Raw genomic sequence first — 20,442 nt, forward strand, 5'->3', positions numbered from 1 at the left:
CCCATGGGACGAGACCTAGAATTTCCATGCCATGTAATAGGCAGAGGTATGGTACAGTGTCCACACAAGTGGTTTCAAACCAGAACATACAGAACATGGTCTTTCCAGCGTGTACTCAGGGCAAGGATAATTTTGAGGGATTTTGCAGATACACAACTCTCACATGGATTTTTTTCTAAAATTAAATGCAGAGCCCCTATGGTCCATCAATTCCTTGCCCAGCTGCCCCCCATCCCCAACATGCACGTGCACACAGACACATACACACACACACACACTCTCTCGCTCTCTTGCTCTCTCTCTCTCTCCTCTCCAAAAGGAAGGACAGACTTCTCACTCATTCTAAATCTCAGGAGTGAAACCCTACAGAGCACAATGAAAGGAACTGTATAAAATATAGGTACCGGTGTTGAAAATGGATGTCTCTAATGATTGGGGGAAAGTTCATTTACAAGTTGTAGTTTTCAACAATTTTCAAACAACTGAAGAGACAAACCTAAAAGAATTATCAGCTGAGAGAAGAACAGAAGAGACCACTATGTGATTTTAGGAATCTACCTAGATAATAGTTCAAATTTTATCTAACTATATAAAATTCAATAACAAAATTTCTTTCTTTTTCATCTACTTCTCTTTCTTAGTTTAAAACATTATTCATTAGTGAATACATGAGCTAATTGAAAATATGAGATGCATTTCCATTGATATTTTACTTTTTATCATTTATATTCAAGAAAAGTTGATATGTATATTATTTTGTTGACTGCCTTTTTTGTCCATCACTAATAATTGTAACTTAATCAGTTTCCAATTTCTGTGTATTACTAATAATCATAATGATAACTCAAACCGAAAACTCTTAACATCTAGAAATGTATGATCATTGGCCATGAAAAATTAAATTTAAACCTTCATACATATTTTTGTCACAGTAAATTATGATAGAGTGGCCAATAAAAGGATTTCATGCATAAAAATATACAAAGATAAAATTCAGTGGGGAAACTGCAATGAAAATATAAATTCAAGGAACAGGAGCCATGTAAAACTGGCTGTTTAAGAACCTGTTCGTGTGTTTAATAGATGATGTACCAAATTGCTCTGGTACTTAAAGCTCCAGATGCGTTAAAGGAATGATATATTTTTAATGTCAATATTTACAACATTCTGGAAATCACATTTAGTGCAACTATTTAAAATTACTTTCAAGATTTTGGATGTCAACTTAAGATGTGCAAGGGACATATATGTATCTTTTCAGCATTCTTGTAGGAGCATAGACGTTTCAAGACCACAGTACAGAGACTGAGCATCTAGTAGTGCAAAGTTCAGAGTCCTGCTCCTCTTGTCTTTCCCCAAGGCTGTATCCTACCCATCCTCAGGCCATCAGCTCCATATAATGGGAGAATGAGAGAAGAGGGGAGCAAGAGAAGCAGTTCAACCTCCAGCCCTGGGGTGCCTAGCTGAAACCCCTGGAACCCATCTCTTTCATTCAAGTCTTTAGGGTTTATGCTTTGCCCCACTCCTGAGGGCCAGGAATCAGTGGGGAAGAAGGTGTTCAAAGTCTAGTGGCTACAAATTCTCAGGCTCCAGGTCCTACTTGGGGCAGAATGCCCTGCAGGGCAGTGTTCCATTCTGGGGATCTCTCCTACCTCCCTACTCACTCAACCACAGCTGTCCCTTCTCTTCTAAGCCAGGCCTTCCTGAAAAGAGAATTGTCTTGCTAATTTCCATTGAGTGACTACAACTTTTGTTCAGTTAGAGGGAAACCATAACTTTGGGTTAAAAAGAAAAACTCAGCTAAGTTCTACAAGGTTCTCAGGCTTCCGTGTCTAATTACAGAAGGAGCCAGCTGGTGGATTCCAAAAAACACACAGAAGCCTGCTTCTCACTGAGAGGTTCAAAACATCTCTCCTCACACAATTCCAATGAGGTATACAGGACACGAAGTAGCCCATATTCCAGATAAAGAAATCGAGACCCAGCAAAGATGAGCAAACGTGGATTCACAGAGCATAATATTTCTGGAACCATTGGGAGGATTCAAGCTTCCTCCGTATTCCCTAGTCTGCATGGGCTGAGTCAGAACGGTTTGAAGTAGATGAGAAAACAACTCATGTACTTTGAAGGAGACAACTCTGAAGAGTGGTAAAACCTTGGCAACATACGTTAATGATAAATGGTCCATCAGGAGATTGTCATGAAGAGTGTCATTTATAGTAAGTGCCATTATTTTTTATTTATTAAATTTTAATCTTTCTTGATTGCATGTCTGTTCACATGGAAAAGTCTTCATGTGCACTGAGGAAAAATGAAAAACTAAGTCTATGCCTCTGTCATTCCCTGGGAAGTGTGGTTTCCCACATGCCCCAGTGGCCTTCACCTGTTCCACCTTGCTTTGCTCTCTGAGGACAGCATCAGCTATGGCTGGCAGTCACCTTGAACATGACCCCAGTAGCAGTCCCAGAAGTCAGCATAACAGTCTTTAAAATCACCACCACTCTTGTTACAGAGGGTCTGGGAATTTCACACGCATGGCTGTACATAATAGGTGAGCAGCATGTAATATACATACACACATCCGTACCCTGGGGGAAGGAGGTTTAGATGGACATGTGTGCATCACAATGCATGCACACTGTGTGTACAGTCACAGATACAGACATGGGCTTGTCGGTCCTGCCTTGATCATTTCCTGATCATATGGGGTTGGTGAAACTTCCCTTAGACATTTCTAGAAATAAATGGCCTAAATGGAAAAGGAAAAGCCCAAAGTCTTCCTCTAATGTTTCCTTCCTCCAAGCAGTAAAGAGAATGGTTTTGCTCTAAACTAGTTAATCAAAATGATATAGCCCTCCTTCCTGGAATGAACCCTCTCACTGCCCCCACCCCCTCTCCAACTGTTGGTCTCTCTTAATAGTTTCTTCCCCACATATGCGAGAGACTGCCAGAACCTTAGAAATAGCAGCCTGCCCTTCTGAAACTCTCCCCCAGTTCCTACCTTTTCTCCTCCTCTCCCTGCTCTATTCTCTCCTCACTTTCTAACAATGAGGCTATTCTGAGTTGTGGATGCTGGATGCTGGATTGTGAACCAGTTCAGCTCTCTTCTCAGCCACCTGATCATTTATTAGGCATATCTCTTTGGTGGTTCAGCCTACATTCTCTCCAAATGTCATCTGGATTCCTGGTGTATCTTCAGGGGTGCAGCCCTACCCTGTAACTGAACCTTGTCCAGCTCCTCAAATCCAAGTTTCTCAGAAGCCAGGGCTTGAAAGGAGAGATTCAACACCAAAACTGCAGCATATAAACCAAGGCTGGAAAGGACCTTGGAAATTACCCAGCCTACTTGCAGACATAGAAACCTTGGCCAGAAAAGCAATGACTTGTCTAAATCACTAAGAATAGTAAATGAAACAGAACTGAAGTCTCACCGAGTCTTGTTATTGTTTTTACTGTAAACGTATTACTGGAGTATAGCATACATACACAAAGGCAAACAAATCAGAAATATACAGATTGAGCGTCATGAGGTTTACGTTTTGGGTCTGAGGACTAAGGTCTGAATTTTTCATCTTGCCTAAATTCCTCTCTAGACGGTGTGGAAAGTGTGCCCTACAGACCATACATTCTCATCAGATGGGTTTTATTTAACCCTGTATATCGTGACTTATTTTCCAATCTGACTCTGGCATAACAAGGGAAAAAAATCAAACTGTGTTACACCAAACTATATTTCCTTGCCATACCTTGAAATTGCCCCACAGAGTCTCTTGTGGGAAAAATCCATATTATATAGAGATCCCCTTCCCTTCCTTTCTTTTGAGATCCAGGAGATAATCAACTAAGAGTGAGGTACCCTTTAGGTCTGATAAACATTTTACAACCTGCTCTCTCTCTCTCTCTCTGAAGTCGGCTATCTAAGAGATTCCTCTGCACAATAAAACTTGGTAGCCACAATCCTTTATCTTAACCTGAACATTCCTTTCCATTGATCCCAGATCTTCAGATAAACTCAACCAATTGTCAACTAGAAAATGTTTAAATTTACCTATAGCCTGGAACGCCCCTCTCCCCACCTGCTCTGAATTGTCTCACCTTTCTGAACCAAATCAATGTATTTCTCAAATGTATTTGATGGATGTCGCATGCCTCCCTAAAAATATATAAAACCAGGCTGTACCCTGACCACCTTGGGCACATTTTCTGAGGGCTGTGTTATTGGCCATGGCCAATGGTCACTCATATTTGGCTCAGAATAAATCTCTTAAAATATTTTACAGAGTTCGACTCTACTTACTGACAGTTCTATAGTTTCCTTCTTTACACCTGATGTATAGAGACTTTGAGTCACCTGGTAGAACTCTGGAATTCCCCCAGTTTCTGTGGGTATATGCCTTAGGGATATATTAGTTTGGATATCCTTTTGATTTCTGATCTACAATACATGAGTGTGCAAATACATGTCCATCTGTGCCTCACCCCAGGTATGGAAACTCACGGATGCAAGTTTTATACAAGAGATTATGACTTTTCTGCAGTGACATGAGACTTTCAACTTACTAAGTCAGAATTGCTTGCCTTCTTCTTGCCTCTTCTCTACCCAGTGAAGTAGGACAGACTATTATCTAGCTTCTTACAGACAAACCAAATATCTCAGCCCCGGGTCTAGTAGGTGCTTGAGATTCTTTGGAGGGAAAATGCAGAGAAAACTCACAAAGCCGTCGTTATAGTATTCCTCCCTCAGAGCAGGGCTTTCTGACAGTTTATGCAAACAGCATCCATTTAGCAGAATCTCAGTGGAATGGCTGTCTCAGTCTGAGCCTCTAGCCCCAGGATTAGGAAAAACCCTTGGAGTCTTCCAAAAACACAAGGCGTTGAGAGCCAAGCTGTTTAGCAGTGTGAGCCTAGAGGATAAATAGGCCCATTGTGATTCTCCCCAATTCTCTTACCTAGAGCTGCATCTGCCAGGAGCAAAGTTCTGAGGGAAACCCCAGGAACACATGCCTTTTATAACTTATTTTGCTTTCCTCTTTCTTAATCCTGCCTAAAAGCTAGCACTCATTCTGAGACCTAACTGTCCTTTACTGCCCCCAAGCAATATATTTTTTTTGTGGAGCAGACATTTCAAGTCCAACGATGTGGGCTGAAAAATAATTTGGCCCTTATTTCCTTTTGCAAATGACTGGATTGGGGCCTCCTGGCTGCACTATCTTCTAGCGGAAACAAACTTTAAGATGATGTTAAAAGAGCTCAAGTCACTCAACAAAGCTGGAGGTTTCAATCAAGCCCAGATCCATGGATCACCCTGGATTCAAAGGGATCCACCCAGCCCCCAAATGCAGGTTATAATATCATATTCATAAGTCAAGAACGGCAGAATACACCCTTCTAATGATCCCAGATTTTGAAAAATCTGACCCTGCGTAGCTCAGGTACTAACAATTAGGTTCTAGTTTAGATTCACACTTATTTAGTCAAAATAAGATAATTTCTTTCAAATAAGACTGACTTTGCTAAATAGAGGCCAAAAATAAAAAATAAAAAATTGTAATCCCAGCACTTTGGGAGGCCGAGGTGGGTGGATCATGAGGTCAAGTGATCAAGACCATCCTGGTCAACATGGTGAAACCCCGTCTCTACTAAAAATACAAAAATTAGCCGGGTATGGTGGCGCGTGTCTGTAGTCCCAGCTACTCAGGAGGCTGAGGCAGGAGAATTGCCTGAACCCAGGAGGCGGAGGTTGTGGTGAGCGGAGATCGCACCATTGCACTCCAGCCTGGGTAACAAGAGTGAAACTCCATCTCAAAAAAAAAAAAAAAAAAGTAAAAATTATAAAACATCAGAAATGTGTACATAGGATAAGGAAATGGAGGACCCAAAGAAACAAAGGGAATAAGGTATAACTCAGCCAAATAGCCCAGCAACCACAGAGAATTTATTTAACCTCTGGAAGCCTTGACTTCTTTCTGCATAAAAATGGGAATAATAACACACTTACTCAGAACATGTGCAGAAATTAAATGAGAGAGTAAGTGAAGCAGAGGCATGGCAAGGGTTCCATACACCTGCACACACATAATACTTTTAATCTAAATCTTCCTTGAAAGATGCTAACGTCTCAGTGATAATGATCATGTATGTTATAGTACACTTCCCATTTTTTCTAACGACTTAGACATTCTGCTCAATTATCCTTACAATGAGACAATAATCCCCCATTCATGGATAAGAAACCACTTCAGGGATGAAATGCCAGCCAGTCAGTATGGTAGAGCCAAAGATAGAAGGTAATCCATCGCCGCGCTCCAAGTCTTTCTGTTTGTGGGTTTTGTAGGTTCAAGACAATTCCACCTAAGTGCTGAAAGTGGTTTAAAGGAGCTGCCAGGATCTATGAGGCTGCCAGTCTGCATCCTTGGATTCAGGATGTTTACAAAAGCAGGGCTTAGAAACTCAGGAGGAGCAGCTAAAGTGAGTTTCGAAGAGAAGGCCGGGCTGGTTGGAATGTGCAGTATTCTACTGTGGGCTCAGCTCAAAGACTGCATATTCTGTGTGTGAAGCTTCATGGCAGGAAAATAAGGAAAAACCACATGATTTGGCTTTAATAAAGAAAACAATGATATGGGGTGGGTTTTTTTTCCCCACAAAAGGTAAACTTAGCTACGAATGGGCTCATTGAGTTACCCTTTCAGTGACATTAATCATACCTCTTATTGATTGAATATTCCACCAGCTTTAAGATGATGGCATTGGATCCTTTAATCAAGGATTCTCAGCTGGGTACAGTGGCTCCTGCCTGTAATCCCAGCACTTTGGGAGGCCAAGGCTGGTCAATGACCTGAGGTCAGGTGTTCAAAACCAGCCTGGCCAACATGGTGAAACCCTGTCTCTACTGAAAAAATAAAAATAAAAAAATAGCCAGGTATGGTGGCATGCGCCTGTAGTCCCAGCTACTTGGGAGGCTGACACACACACAAATTCCAAATCTAATCCCTTATCTTATTTAAATCCTGGACCCAGAGCATGCTTCTTTCAAATATTTATAAGAGAACAATACTACTGACACAATTACAAATCTTACTGTGACTGTTAGTTACTAACATATATTGAGGCTTACCAAGCGACAATACAGAGCACAGCAGAAACCTACTACTGATGGCCACATCCCCAGGCAAAGGCAAGTCGAATGCACATCATGTGAGATGAATAAGAGGTGTCATTGTGATGAATAAGAGTTGTAATGGTGTCAGTAGTGTTGCTATTTTATAAATATTTCCAAGAGGCATTCTCTGTGTCCAGGATTTAAATAACATAAGGGATTGAATCTGGAATTTCTATGTGGGCAAGTAGATGGTGATAATTAGTGGTAACGATGGAAAGATTTAGGCTGGATTAGGAAGTAATTTTCAGGTGTCTTGCACTGTAGCTCTTTCAATGTAAGTCTGTCTTGAGGAAAGATAAGAAGTCTTTGCTGGTTTGTGCTGCTATAATATGTAAATTGAGGCCGGCCTCTCTTTTCTTTTCCTGCCACCCTCTCAATTTCTGAGCCCTTAATCCCCTGCACCCTTCATGAAGCATTTGAAGTCTGTCAGTCAGGTACATACTGCAGGCTGGACAGATCAGCCAGAAAGGCACAGCTATAGCTGGAGGTAAAAATCTGCTACTTCCAAAACACTCCAAATTAATTATTCCAGCTGGAGGGAGACCCGAGCCTTTGGGCTCCCCTTTTGTTTTATTAACTGCCAATCTAAAATGCCAGAAGTAGCTGGAGAGGAAGCCCAAAAAGCGGGGACTGGGAACACTTTGCATATTTCAATGTCTTCAGTAAACAATACAGAGCACAGCAGAAACCTTCTACTGATGGCCACATCCCCAGGCAAAGGCAAGTCAAATGCACATCATGTGAGATGGCATAAAGAATATACAAGTCATTCCTAGGCTACAGGCTGCCTTATCTAGCTTCTCTGAGCTGGAGCTGAATTTTCCATCCATCCACTGACTGGTTGCTGGAGGAGCTTTGATAAAGACAAGGAGAAGGTGGACAAAATTAGCCTTTTCATACACCTAAAGCTTTCTTGGGAGTTGAATGCACTCTTCATCCAATGGAAAATGGGATTTTTCTTTGAGTAATAAAAAAAGACCCTTTAATTCTAAAGGAAGGATGCTTGGTGCCTGAGAGAAGAGAGCTCACAGATCACTTGCAGGACCACAGACATGAAACAGTGGATAAAGTCCTTTATCTTCATTTAAAAGTCAGGATTTAACTTGGGAAAAAATAGCAGGGTTAAATTCCCAAGAAAGTCTGAGGTTGGGTAATAACAGCAGTTGAAGCACTGTGGGAACTGCAAGGTGATTCATCAACATAAGAGTACCACCACTCTTTTCAGGCACCACAGGCTTCTAGCTGCGCCTTCCCCTGAGAAATGCCAGGAAATGGGGTATCAACCCAGCCACACAGCCATGGCAAGGCCAAGAGGCATCTCAGGCACCCTGGGAGGGAGGCAGCTGGAGGGAAGTTCTGGCACCAAGAGAAGCCAGGAAACAGAATGAAAAGAGCACTGGATTGAGAGTCAGGTCATCTGGGTTCTTGCCCCAGTTCTACCATCCTGTGGCCCTGGAAGCCTCTGCTTTCTTTCGGTCTCAATGTTCACACTTGAGATAATGATACAGTCAGACCAGAGTTTTGCTAAGATTCCTCTCTGCTCAAAAATTATATGAGATGGTCGAAAACATAATTTTCTAAACTGAATCAGGACATCAAGAACACTGTACAAAAGCACAACTCAAGGCGCTTCCTAACATCTGCAGCATCAGCAGCCTGACTTTACAGAGGGTGTGTATGTGTGTGTGTGTGTGTGTGTGTGCGCGCACACACGCGCGCGCGCACCGTAGGCAGTGAAGGAGAGCATGGGCCAGAACTCAGGAGCTCCAGGGCCCTGCCTTACTTTGCATCATACCTCCGGGCTCACCCCTGGCCTCCTGTCCTCATCTGTGTAATTGGTAGGGTGAGGGAAAGAGTTCAGCAAGCTGACCTTTAGGTATTATCCAGTTCCAAAACGGGACGATTTGGTCAAGTAGAGACTGGATAACCTTTGGATGCCCCTCCTGGCCGTGTGAGAAGGTTAGAGCTCTGGAGCCCACTTCTCTCCACACAGCCTGCTACTCTCCAACTGGGTCCTGACCTGCCTTTCGGCCGTGAAGGGTGCAGGCCAAGGGCAGGCTCAGATGAAAGAGATGGAAGAGCTGTACCTCCACACACATCTGGTATTCCAGGCCGTAATCTGAGGCCTGCAGCTGTGGGCTGCTCCATCTCTCCTTATAAACAATCCCTGCCTCTTGGCTTCTCCTTCAAGGTCAAAAGGCAGGAGAGGATTGCTCTGAGGATGAACCTAGGAGAAAGTCTTAAATGTTAAGCCAGAAATCACAGTTGGACAGTTGTTATTCAAAGGCATTCCTACTCTGTTACACACATTCCTGTTTCCAAAAGAACAAAAGGGGAATTTGAGCAAGTGGATTTCTTGCTTGCAGGCTAACGAAACTGGATGAAGTAACTTTCTCAGGGTCACCTAGTGGGTCCCCAAAAGGTAGAGCCAGGCTAAGTGCTAGGGTAGGTAATCCCCAAGGGTAGAGTCCTCATCTTAATTTATCTAAAGCTCTGTTCTCCACCGTAGCAGAGGCAGAAAGAGGTGCTTTCAGCATTCCAAGCTTGGGAATAGAGTTAGGCTCAGTTCTTGTCCCAGTGAACAGGGATACAGAACAATACCGTATTGCATATTATACTGTGCTAGGATGTTTGTCGAACGAATTCAAATTCACTGCTTCACTCAATCCTCCAAAACGTATTGTCTCTGAAAACTAATATTATCAACAGCATAGTATTGAGAAAGAAAGAAAGGAAGGAGGAAAGCAGGGAGGAGGGAAAGAGGGAGTGAGGGAGGGAGGGAGGGAGATAGGAGAGGAAGAGGTTAAGCATCTTATTCCAAAATGCTTGAGACAGAAAGATCCAAGTCTTACACCTGAATTATTCTCATTACAAAACCAATGTTCTTATTCACCACCAAGTTAAAATTCTTATATATTATAAATTGAAAAAAAGACTCATTAGTAAAAATGTTTTAGCATATAAATTGATGGGTTAGGATGGCAGATTTTGGATAATGTAATAAAAATCCTATAAATTTGACTTAAATAAAACACTTAGAAAAGCTGAAGGGGAAATTTCATTCAGAAATATCTAAATCAGCAGATTCAGTGAAGTAAGATGGGAACCGACACCAGCCCAGCGAGGGCTCATAAAGATGGCGTCAGAAAACATCTATGTTCCTCCACAGACAGATTCGGAAAAAGCAGCCAGTCAGGAACTTTGCTTCCTGTGTCTTTCTCTTGCAGCTTTTCTCTGCATAATGTCCAGTCCCACGCTTGTAGAAATGGCACTGATAATTTCTCACCTCGTCAGTTCAGCTCTGGCTGACAAGACCTCCCTGATGAAGACAAGTCTTCATCACTGAACATCTAGGTCTCAGATAATCTGTTCAACGGCAGCAGCATCTATCATCATAATTTTCAACATTCATTAGCCTTGATTGTTTGGAAATCTATTTCCCATTATCATCTCTTTCTCTAAGATCATGGTCTTGGGCAGACAGAGAGAGAGGGGCAGAGAGAAATGAAGAAGTTACAGAAAGAGGTTGGAGTAGAGACGAGTAGGAAGAAGGGAGAGAGGAAGCAACAGGCTCTACATGGTGACATTATTTAGGTCTTCAAATGAAGCCAACGCTAGAAATAAGTCCTAAACCTGGAATAAAAATTTATTATTAAGACAATACATTGCCTTTTTGCTTAAGGTAGAGAGTTTTCTGTCACAGCTGAAAAAATCCTGAGAAAACACTAGAAAATTCAACTCTCAAGTTAGTCTCTATTTCTAGAAATAAAATGTCTATTTCTAGAAATGAACCAAAGAAAAAAGATTCAGAGAGATCCCAGAGGCCCATGTAAAACCGACATGCCCAGCCAGGATGAAACCACAATAAGCCTCCTTTCACCCCAAACCCCCCTCGTTCCTTCCCCACCCTGCATGCCAGAACTTCTCTAGCCATAAAGCCTCACAGGACACAGTTTACAGTGTGGGCTCTGAGACCGGCATCTGAACTAAAGGCTTTATTTGAAGGACTGCATTTGCCCAGGTGCCAGAATTCTTCAGCCGGATGCATCTGCCTGGAGGCTGCCTCAGACATCTACTTTCCATTAGGGCTAGCCACAAGTGACAGAAAGAGAGGAGGCAGCACTAATCAGAGGAACTAGATAAGGCTCAAGAGAGGTGGGCACCAGCCCAGAAATAGCGAAACCCACATCATCGCCAGACAGGAGGCGGTGTCACAATTCTTGTAGTCATATGAATTTCTCATGAGTCATTTGTCCCAGAAGAATTGCAGAAGCAAATGGACTTGACCAGCTTTGAAGATAAGATGCAAACCAAGAAGCCCCATCACGAGACTACGGCAACATTCTAGTGAGTGGTCTTAGATGGCACAACCAGTAAGACTCCACCCGCCCCCATCATCTTCTCTTTAGCTCCCACATCCCCTTCCCTTGAAGACCTGAGTCCTACTCCATTCCAGGCACCATTTATCATCCTGTTCTAGGGGCTTGCTCTGCTCTGAGACACTGTATTTCTTCAGATAATCAGAAAGCAAAATGCTAAGAGAACTGAGAGTTCAAAGATTAATTACTACTTAATGGGCAGATTTCTTATCTCTGGATAAATCTCCAGTTAGGAGCCCAGAGAACAGACATGAAGAACAGATAACCCCTGAACTTATGAGGACATGGGATACCATGTCAATTAACACTCATCTCATACAGAGGACTGCCTTAGTTTTCCCCAGAAGGCCAGTCTTAATGATCAGAAGACTTGGGATGGCAATGAAAATGGGGGAAACCACACTCCACAACTTCAAAACTGTTAAACTACATTGGTGTTTGACTTTGGGAAACTCCGAGTGGGTTTTAGAATGCGCTCTAGCTCACACATGTCCTCACTGCAACCAGACCCTCTCCACAACCTCAGTGATGGCTGAAAAACACTGGCATGCCCACAGGAGTGAAAAAAAGCTTCTCTTATGCTCTCCTTGTGTATCTTGGGCATGGAAATAAACAGGTGTGTGTCCTTAGGTTCTTTAGAAATACTAACTTTGGGTGAGGAGACATCCCAGAATGTTGCCTTAAAGGATGTGTGTATGACCAAAACTTGCCCAGTTAGGATGAAACTACAATAAACTTTTTCATGTGGGCCTCTGGGATCTCCCTGAATCTTTTCTCTTAAGTTCATCTCACCCCTGAGATCCCAGCATGCCGCTGTAAAGGATGCATCTATGACCAAGTCTCTAAGCAGATTCCCAGACCGAGGCACATTCATGACCAGGTGCCCTTGCAGATTTGTGTCTAAGGTATGGGTACTATTCTTTTAGCTACAGCTTAATTCCCTTCTGGAATTAAGACATATCTTATCTGTGTGAGTGGCAGGGCAGACGATATGTAACCAGACAAAGAAGGACTATCCTTTTATGTTTGAAATATAACCAGATACTTCTCATCTTTACCCTGATTCCCAGCTGGAACTCCACAGAGCACGCAGATGCAGAGGAGAGAAGGCAACTGTGTTGAGATGGGTTAATATTTCAGAAGAAAAGGTAATTTGCTTGCTTATTTGTTTTTACCAGAGGGAGAACTCAGTTAAGAGTGGCGTCTCTTATGGAGGAAGATGAATGATGCTTTCTTCCTAAGTTCTCAAGTATCAAAATGAGGGCGGGAGGTGGCGCAGGAACCAGACAACAATCCCTAAGCACTAAGAACTAAAACTTGATGAGGTAGTCCTACCCAACAGTCAGAAGACCACAGCGAGGAACATCAGTGCCTGAAGTGTATTTCTGTGATGGTAACAATGTCAAGAAAAAGAAAATCCTTGCTGAATGACAAGAGTAACGGCTTCTCCCCACCCCTATGATACATGTTGTGAAACTAAGAGACATTGCCTTGGCATGCATTGAGACCCTGGGATAAATAGGCTCAAAAACTCCAAGGAAAGTATAGCATTGAAGGTAGAAATCCTCTCCTTTATCACAGAAGGAAAACTGGAGAGGGTTACAGGTGTCTCAAAATAATTCTTCACTTTGTTGTAGCAGGTCTCTCTGGTGCATCTAAATGGTGATTTGCTTGACACATAACCTTATCAGGAGATTACCATATTATGCATAAAACAAGATGCTACCTATTTGTTTTCTGGGAAATACGCCACAGATAAGTGCAAGGTTACACAGTGATATAGAGGTTAAATATAACCATCATGTCTGAGATGTGGTCCAGAGACATCCTGTTTCTTGCTAATAGCATCCTAAGATTGGATGAGGTCAGTCTGTGGATTACATTTACAAAGGCAGACAGGAAATTAAGATTATCTTCAAACTCAACTCTTGACTCAACCCCTGTCACAATACCTTTGTTGAGTCTCAGTACTCTGCATGCATTCTCCCCACCCCTATTATCTATATGCAGACACCATGCACGGTTCCTCCTTCCAATGTGTGTGATCCCCGGGAACTTTGACTCACTGAGGTTAAGCCTCCACCTGAGCCGAGGAGGGAAGCCACACAGGAAGATTTACTCTCATGCCCCGAAACTTGTCCATGCCCATCCCCATTTCCAATGACAACACACAAAAAAGCAGCAGAAGTTGCTGTGCCTTCATGCACAATCAGCAGAGACATGGACACATCTGCTGCTCCTGATCCAGCCATGCATATCAGCCCACACATGGGACATTCAGGTCACCCAGTGAGTCCTTTCATGCTTCCACTTCCTGCCACTGGTCTCTATGGAAAGATGCTCAGGCTAACTGATAAAGGCAGAATTTCAGACATAATTCAACCTGGACTAACCCTGGCTCTGCTATTTTCTAGTTCTGAGTTTAAACATCAGTGTTTTCATCCCCAAAGTGGAACTATAATAATGTCTTCAATACAACAGTATAAATTAAATAAATTAACTCACTAAAAATTCCATCAAAGTGCCTGGCTAGAGAAGGTATTCAGCAGATGTAAGCTGCCCTTCCATTACCCCACAGAAAATGGGAGAAGGAAAGGCCTTAAGATACCCTGAATAGCCAGCACGAGTCAGAGATTAAGGGACTTTCTACAAAGATGTTCCCCAAATAGATGAAGCCCCAGCTATATTCACTTTCTGATACCATCTCAGTGATGTCAGTGGGAGATAAAACCCGTGCTGACCATCGAGCAGACAAGGTATGCTTCCAATGCTTCAGACACCTGGTTTTCTCTCTTTGCTTTCTGTCATGAAGTTTGCATTTCTTTATTTGGACTCAGAATTTTCAGATATGACTTCATCCATGCAGTAAGTTTTAGCTGAACCACAAAAGCCCTTTTTGGGGGAACTAAAGAAACGAAAATATATCATATTTTTTAAGCAATGCAATTGCTTTGACCTCCCTACCTAAACTGCACACACACACCACTACCCCCACCAACACTACCACCATTACTACCTCCAAGTACTTCTTTTTTCTCCTCTCTGCTTTACTTCTCGCTTAAGAACCTATCACTCTTCAATTTACTACATATTTTACTTTATCTTTATTTATTTATTGAGACAGAGTTTCGCTCTTGTTACCCAGGCTGGAGTGCAATGGCACGATCTCGGCTCACCGCAACCTCCGCCTTCTGGGTTCAAGCAATTCTCCTGCCTCAGCCTCCTGAGTAGCTGGGACTACAAGTACGCACCACCATGCCCAGCTAATTTTTTTATTTTTAGTAGAGACGGGGTTTCACCTTGTTGACCAGGATGGTCTCGATCTCTTGACCTCGTGATCCACTTGCCTCGGCCTCCCAAAGTGCTGGGATTATAGGCGTGAGCCACTGCATTTATCTTTATTTTTTATCTCCCTCAGTAAGGGCAGTGACTTTTGTCCGTTATATTCATAGTTGTATTGCTGGCACCAACAATAACTCAGCATACCTGGATAAAATGACTGTATGCCCCAATTTGCCAAGAAAGGTCTGAATTTATGCCTGTAGCTCCTATTTAATTATTAATAGCTTCCCTTTTCATTCTCAGAAGCGTCCAACTTTAGACAATCAAACACATACAGTTGATGAATATTAAATATTTGTTGAAATTAATTAATAAATTTGACCAACTTGATATTTTAATGCAACCTGTCAGTTCCTAAAACCAAGAGTTTGAACCTGATGTGACTAAAATACATACGGTATTTTTAAAGCGTGAGAACACATTGATTATTTTTCCATAATGGTCCTGCTTGCAAAATTCTCACAGGGCTGCCCAGCATGTTTGTTCTGATATACCCTAGCTATACACAATTGTTAGTACTGAAAATCTTAAAGTCTCATGCTGTTATCAGGAGCCGTGTCAAGATGAGAAACCTATAAAACTGATCCTGAAAGAACCTGGGAGGCTATGCTTAATTTACCTCCCTAAGCAAATCATGAGAGAAATAAATGACACTGTAAAAGCCTTCCTTCCCATGCACCTGCCCATAAGACTGCAGGGTCAGGATAATACTGTATATTAGAAACCAGAAGCTTCTCGCTTCAAAACTGACTTAGCTACCACACACCCCGTCAGTGTTTGGACACAGCCTCTGGCCTCTGGAAAGCCCTCAAGATGGCAAGCAGGGCTTGTGTCTTCTTAGCCTAGGCGGGATCTTTAAGACTGAATAGGTGAATTTTTTGCTTCTGTTTTCCCAAGTGGACCATTCCCCAGATAGAAAGAAAAAGCCCCCAAGCAAAAAATGGAAGGAAGCCATCCAATGCAGTCTGACGATCATGGCAAGACAGATGGAACTTCGACTGACTCTGCAGTGTGTCCATCTCCCTGCCAGAAATTACCATAGAAATTAAAATGGGGAGGGCAAAAGCCTCCCTGCAAGCACTGGGGGATCTGACTCGGTCACAGAGGATCTGTAATGACTGTCCTGAGCATCAAGTCTGTTAAACCACGCTTCACCTGAGGTCAATGGGGAGACCTCTGGTTCTCAGACCCTCTAGTCTGCACTTAGGGCATTCTTATTTCCTTATAGGACTCTCCTATGTAGTGTAGGTACCCAGTGTGTACTCAAAACTCAAGGTCACACCTCCTGAAATGCAAGAAAGCAGCCAAACCACGGTCCATGCAGAGCCTCCAGCCTCCACCGCACGCACAGGCCTGGACAGAAACACTGGCAGCCACATGAACTCCGGCGGCTCTCCCGGCTGTGCACCTAATTTTAGCAGATTATGGCCCACCGCCCCCACCATGCTGCCTCCCCATGAGACATCCCAAGCACAACAATGGCTTTGGCAGGAAACTTCCATGGAAGTTAAATGATGCCCCACAGTGGGAGGCAACGAAAGAAAGGTTGGAAGCAGGCCCCGGCCCATGGAAGTGCCTCTCCAAAGCCTGCAAGCTGTCAGTCTGTGTGTGGACTGCCCTGCCCAGCCCCCTGGCCCCAGAAATGAAATCCAGACTCACTGTGGAAGCTGCCGTTGCTGCTAGCCTCTGCCGCTGCCACGCCACGCTGAACGGGCCCTTCTGGTATGGCCCTTCCTGACAGTGAATGAGGGGAGAGAGCAGGGAGGGGGAGAGAGAAGAAAAGGGATGAAGGGAGAGGAAGGAAGCATGGGAGGATGAAAGAAGGGAGGATGAGGAAAGCGGGGGGTCTTTAACTGAATGGCAAGTCTCTCCTGGGCACGGCCTCAATCACTTGTCCTGCATCACTAGGGAGGACGGCGGAAGACCGCAGCAACCCACCTTCAAGGCCCTCACTCTGGAGTCTGCCCAGAAACACACTCAGGGCTCAGCCAGCCCATCATAATGCCACTCCCAGCACATGATACCCAGCTCTCTTCCTCTGTGGGCCACCAAGACACAATGGGCTTCCCTTCACAGGCTCAGTTCCACTCCCAGCAGGAGCCTCCCAGCCAACCTACTGCTTGGAGAGGAAGTGGGTTCTAGATAGAATCTTCAACCCCTTAGGTCAAAGAAATAGCACATTCTCCAAAGCTTCTGAGAGAATAGTTGTTCTTACTGTGTCCAGCAGAAAATCCCTGAGTCCTCCACTGCCTTTAGGGCTTCCCAGATTCCCTCCCTTGCCTTTCTGATTTGGAAAGGTTAGCTTGCTGAATGTCACTGGCATGGAGCCTCAGCCCTTCTCCTCCTGGCTGTCCACAGAGTTACCACTTATGTTCTCCATCACCACTCGGGAAAAAAGCCCCTAAATGAGGCCTTTCCCTTGAATAGTCTCTTGAGAAGTGGGAGGAGGGGGTGTGTGAGGACGGACTCACAGTAACTTAATGGCATTTCTCAAGTGCTTCCAGGTCAAGGGCTGTGTGCAAGAGACACAGTCCCTGCTCTCAATTGAGTCAGAGACAGAGAGCAGAACTGGAATGACGTGGAAAAGAGGCAGGTTCATGAAGCAACACATATCTGTGCATTAACCCATACGGTGAGGCTGGAAAGACCATCCAATGGGAACAACGAAATGAGGATCACTGGGTGCTGACGGCAGGGAGGGACAGGCGGAGAGGAAGAACAAGGAGAGAGATGAGAGAAAGGACGGATGGGCAGTTTGGAAGAGGAGGTGTGTGGGCTGAACTGTGTGTCCCCAACACAAGATCATTACGGGGAAGTCCTAACCCCAAGTTTTCAGAATATGACTGTATTTGGAGAGAGATTCTTAAACGAGGTAATTAAGGATCAATGGGGTCTGTAGGGTAGACCCTAACCCAATAGGACCGGTGTCCTTATAAAAACTGACTAGGACACAAACCACACAGATGACTGACCATGTGGGGACACAGTGAGCAGGCGGCTATCTGCAAGACACAGAGTGAGGCCTCAGAACAAACAAATCCTGCTGGCACCTTGATCGTGACTTCCAGCCTCCAGAACAGTGAGAAAATCAGATTCTGTTGTTGAAGCCCCCAGTCTGTGGAGCACTGCTATAGCAGCCAGAGCAGATGAACACAGAAGGCCTCATGCAAAACTGGAAATGAGCAACTGGCACTTGGCTGCGGGGACAGACTGGCTGGGGTGGAGCCAAGGGAGCTTCTTGTGGAGGATCAGGAAGGAGACTGGCAGGGGCTTGAGGGCCTAGTAGGCAAGGGCAAGAGATTTATATTTTGGAGAAATGAAGATGCACTCACTCAAGGCTCCAAAGAAACAGGAGGGATGAGGAAGTTTGAGGAGCCCTCAGGGAAGAGCTCTAAGCCTGGATGTATGTGCACAGATCCAGGTGCTGGACTGACCAGGCATGGACCAGGGCAGGTCCTGCCAACATGCAGAGAAAAGGTGGCACTGAGGTGCTCTAAGGAAAGGCATAGCAGGGTTGTAATAAAGAGACAGGTTCAGCAATGACTTCCCTTTGGGGAAGCTCCCAAGAGAGTTTTCAGGGATGCTAACGGTTGCTGAGGTGCCAGCACTCAGAGAAGCAGGAGGCAGCCATGGCGAGTTTTATTTAAAACATGCCATGTTTCAATCTCCAGTGAACTTTCCAGGGGAGGCTTACAGATTAAGCAATCAAAGAGAGAAGAAGTGGAGGCTGCAAATGTAAATTTCAAACAGATTCTGTGTAAAAGTAAAGAGGGGTTATAACCATGTGAGTGCATGAGGTATGCAAAACATATGTCTAAAATAGCAGCACCCAAACTTAACATGAGAGGAAGGAGAGAAACCAATGGAACTGGGAAAAAATGACCAGAAATGTTATAGCTTATGGAACAAGGCATTCAACAAGAAGATTATGCAGCATTCACAGTTGGAGGGAGTGTAGGCGAAAGGGGGAATTATTAATAATGTCATTCAATAATAGTTCAGGAAGGGTTAGACTTGAAGTAAGATATTTAAATTGGGTTGTGAGAGATAATTGGTGACCCCCAAACTGCAGATTCAATTCAGTGGTAAGATCAGAAGCCCAAAAATTAAGACAGAAGATGAAAAGTACTTCTTTCAGTATTCAGGTGGACAAATAGAAGGGACAGAACGGTCAAATGAAGATTTTTCTTTAATATAGCATGGACTGTGGATTTTTAGAGTTGAAAGGAGGGAGAGAGGCTTCGAGAAAGCCTTCAGAGCAAGATAAACACAGTCACAGGGAGAGACAAGAGACAGGGCAGGTGACAGGTACTGAGGTGTGAGCAAAGTAGGAAAGGATTTAGGCTGCGAATGCGTAGATATGCAGAGGGTGAATTTGGAGGATTCAGGCTGCGAATGTGTAGATGCGCAGAGGGTGAATTTGGGGGATTCAGGCTGCGAATGTGTAGATGCGCAGAGGGTGAATTTGGGGGATTCAGGCTGTGAATGTGTAGATGCGCAGAGGGTGAATTTGGGGGATTCAGGCTGCGAATGTGTAGATGCGCAGAGGGTGAATTTGGGGGATTCAGGCTGCGAATGTGTAGATGCGCAGAGGGTGAATATGGGGGATTCAGGCCGCGAATGTGTAGATGCGCAGAGGGTGAATTTGGCCTAATCTTTCATAGCATCACAGAGATATATACTTGACACAGTTCCTTGCACATACATAATAGCAAGTCCTTAAATTGCTATACCACTGTGCACTTATCTAAGCAATCTCTATCACAGAGTTGGCTTTTGGGATCTCAGAATCGGAGAAAAGCAAAACTTTGAGATCATCTACTGAAACCTCATGGCCAGCAAAGGCATCTCTACAGTATCTGTATGTGGTTCTATGGGTTTTTCTAGAAATCCACTGGGGATGGAGAACCCACTGTCTTGTAGGATGGTCTGTTTCATTTTCACACAATATGGGTAAATTCCTGCAGCACTGTGCTTCACCACCTTTGAGAGTCAACTATCCTTGGCTTTTCCAATCTTATCATCCTTGTGGGTAAGCGATGACAAGCCCATTCATTGCACCCAATGTTGCAGAGCCCATTCATTGCACCAAAATAATGGAGGACAACCCCTCTATACATCTCTGTACTGAAACCTGGCTTTGTGATCTCGGATTGTTCCAAACTTTATGGTCCTTGATCATCATCCCAGATCAGTCACTCACTGAGAAGACCACCTGTCTTCTTGTTGATGTCATTTAATGAACAGTTATGTAATGTCTACCATATATCATGTATGGTCCTAGGTCCAGCGGTTATATAATCAGTGAAATAAGGCATGAATACTGCCATTAAAGAATGTCTAAGCTACTGTGAATATGTGTTAGCCAAACTTCTTGAGAATACATTTTCACAATAAACATTAGAACAATTACTTCTGGAAACACACTTCAAGGCAATAGGACGATATTCTTCATCTCTGAGCACCACCTCCCTCGCTTCTAATATTCCTTCCTCACCCTTCAGTTTCACTGAATCTGTGTTACATCTTTCAGACTACAACCACCTCAAATCACGTTGCTGC

General features: G+C 43.7%; 1 protein-coding gene across 26 annotated transcripts in view; it reads right to left on the minus strand.

The window, feature by feature from the left end:
• NTRK3 (neurotrophic receptor tyrosine kinase 3) overlaps nucleotides 1-20,442 on the minus strand; it is a 397,061-nt gene that overhangs the window by 31,649 nt on the left and 344,970 nt on the right. For 20 of the 26 annotated variants that reach the window (XM_078376016.1, XM_054258251.2, XM_054258269.2 and 17 more), the window contains one exon: nucleotides 16,540-16,614. The exons of the other annotated variants lie outside the window; for them this stretch is intronic. In XM_078376016.1, the coding sequence (XP_078232142.1) occupies nucleotides 16,540-16,614 (75 nt within the window). The remainder of the gene's footprint in view (nucleotides 1-16,539; nucleotides 16,615-20,442) is intronic. 26 annotated transcript variants of the gene reach the window in all.

The sequence above is a fragment of the Callithrix jacchus genome, chromosome 6, assembly GCF_049354715.1.
Source record: "Callithrix jacchus isolate 240 chromosome 6, calJac240_pri, whole genome shotgun sequence".
Classification (NCBI taxonomy): domain Eukaryota; kingdom Metazoa; phylum Chordata; class Mammalia; order Primates; family Cebidae; genus Callithrix; species Callithrix jacchus.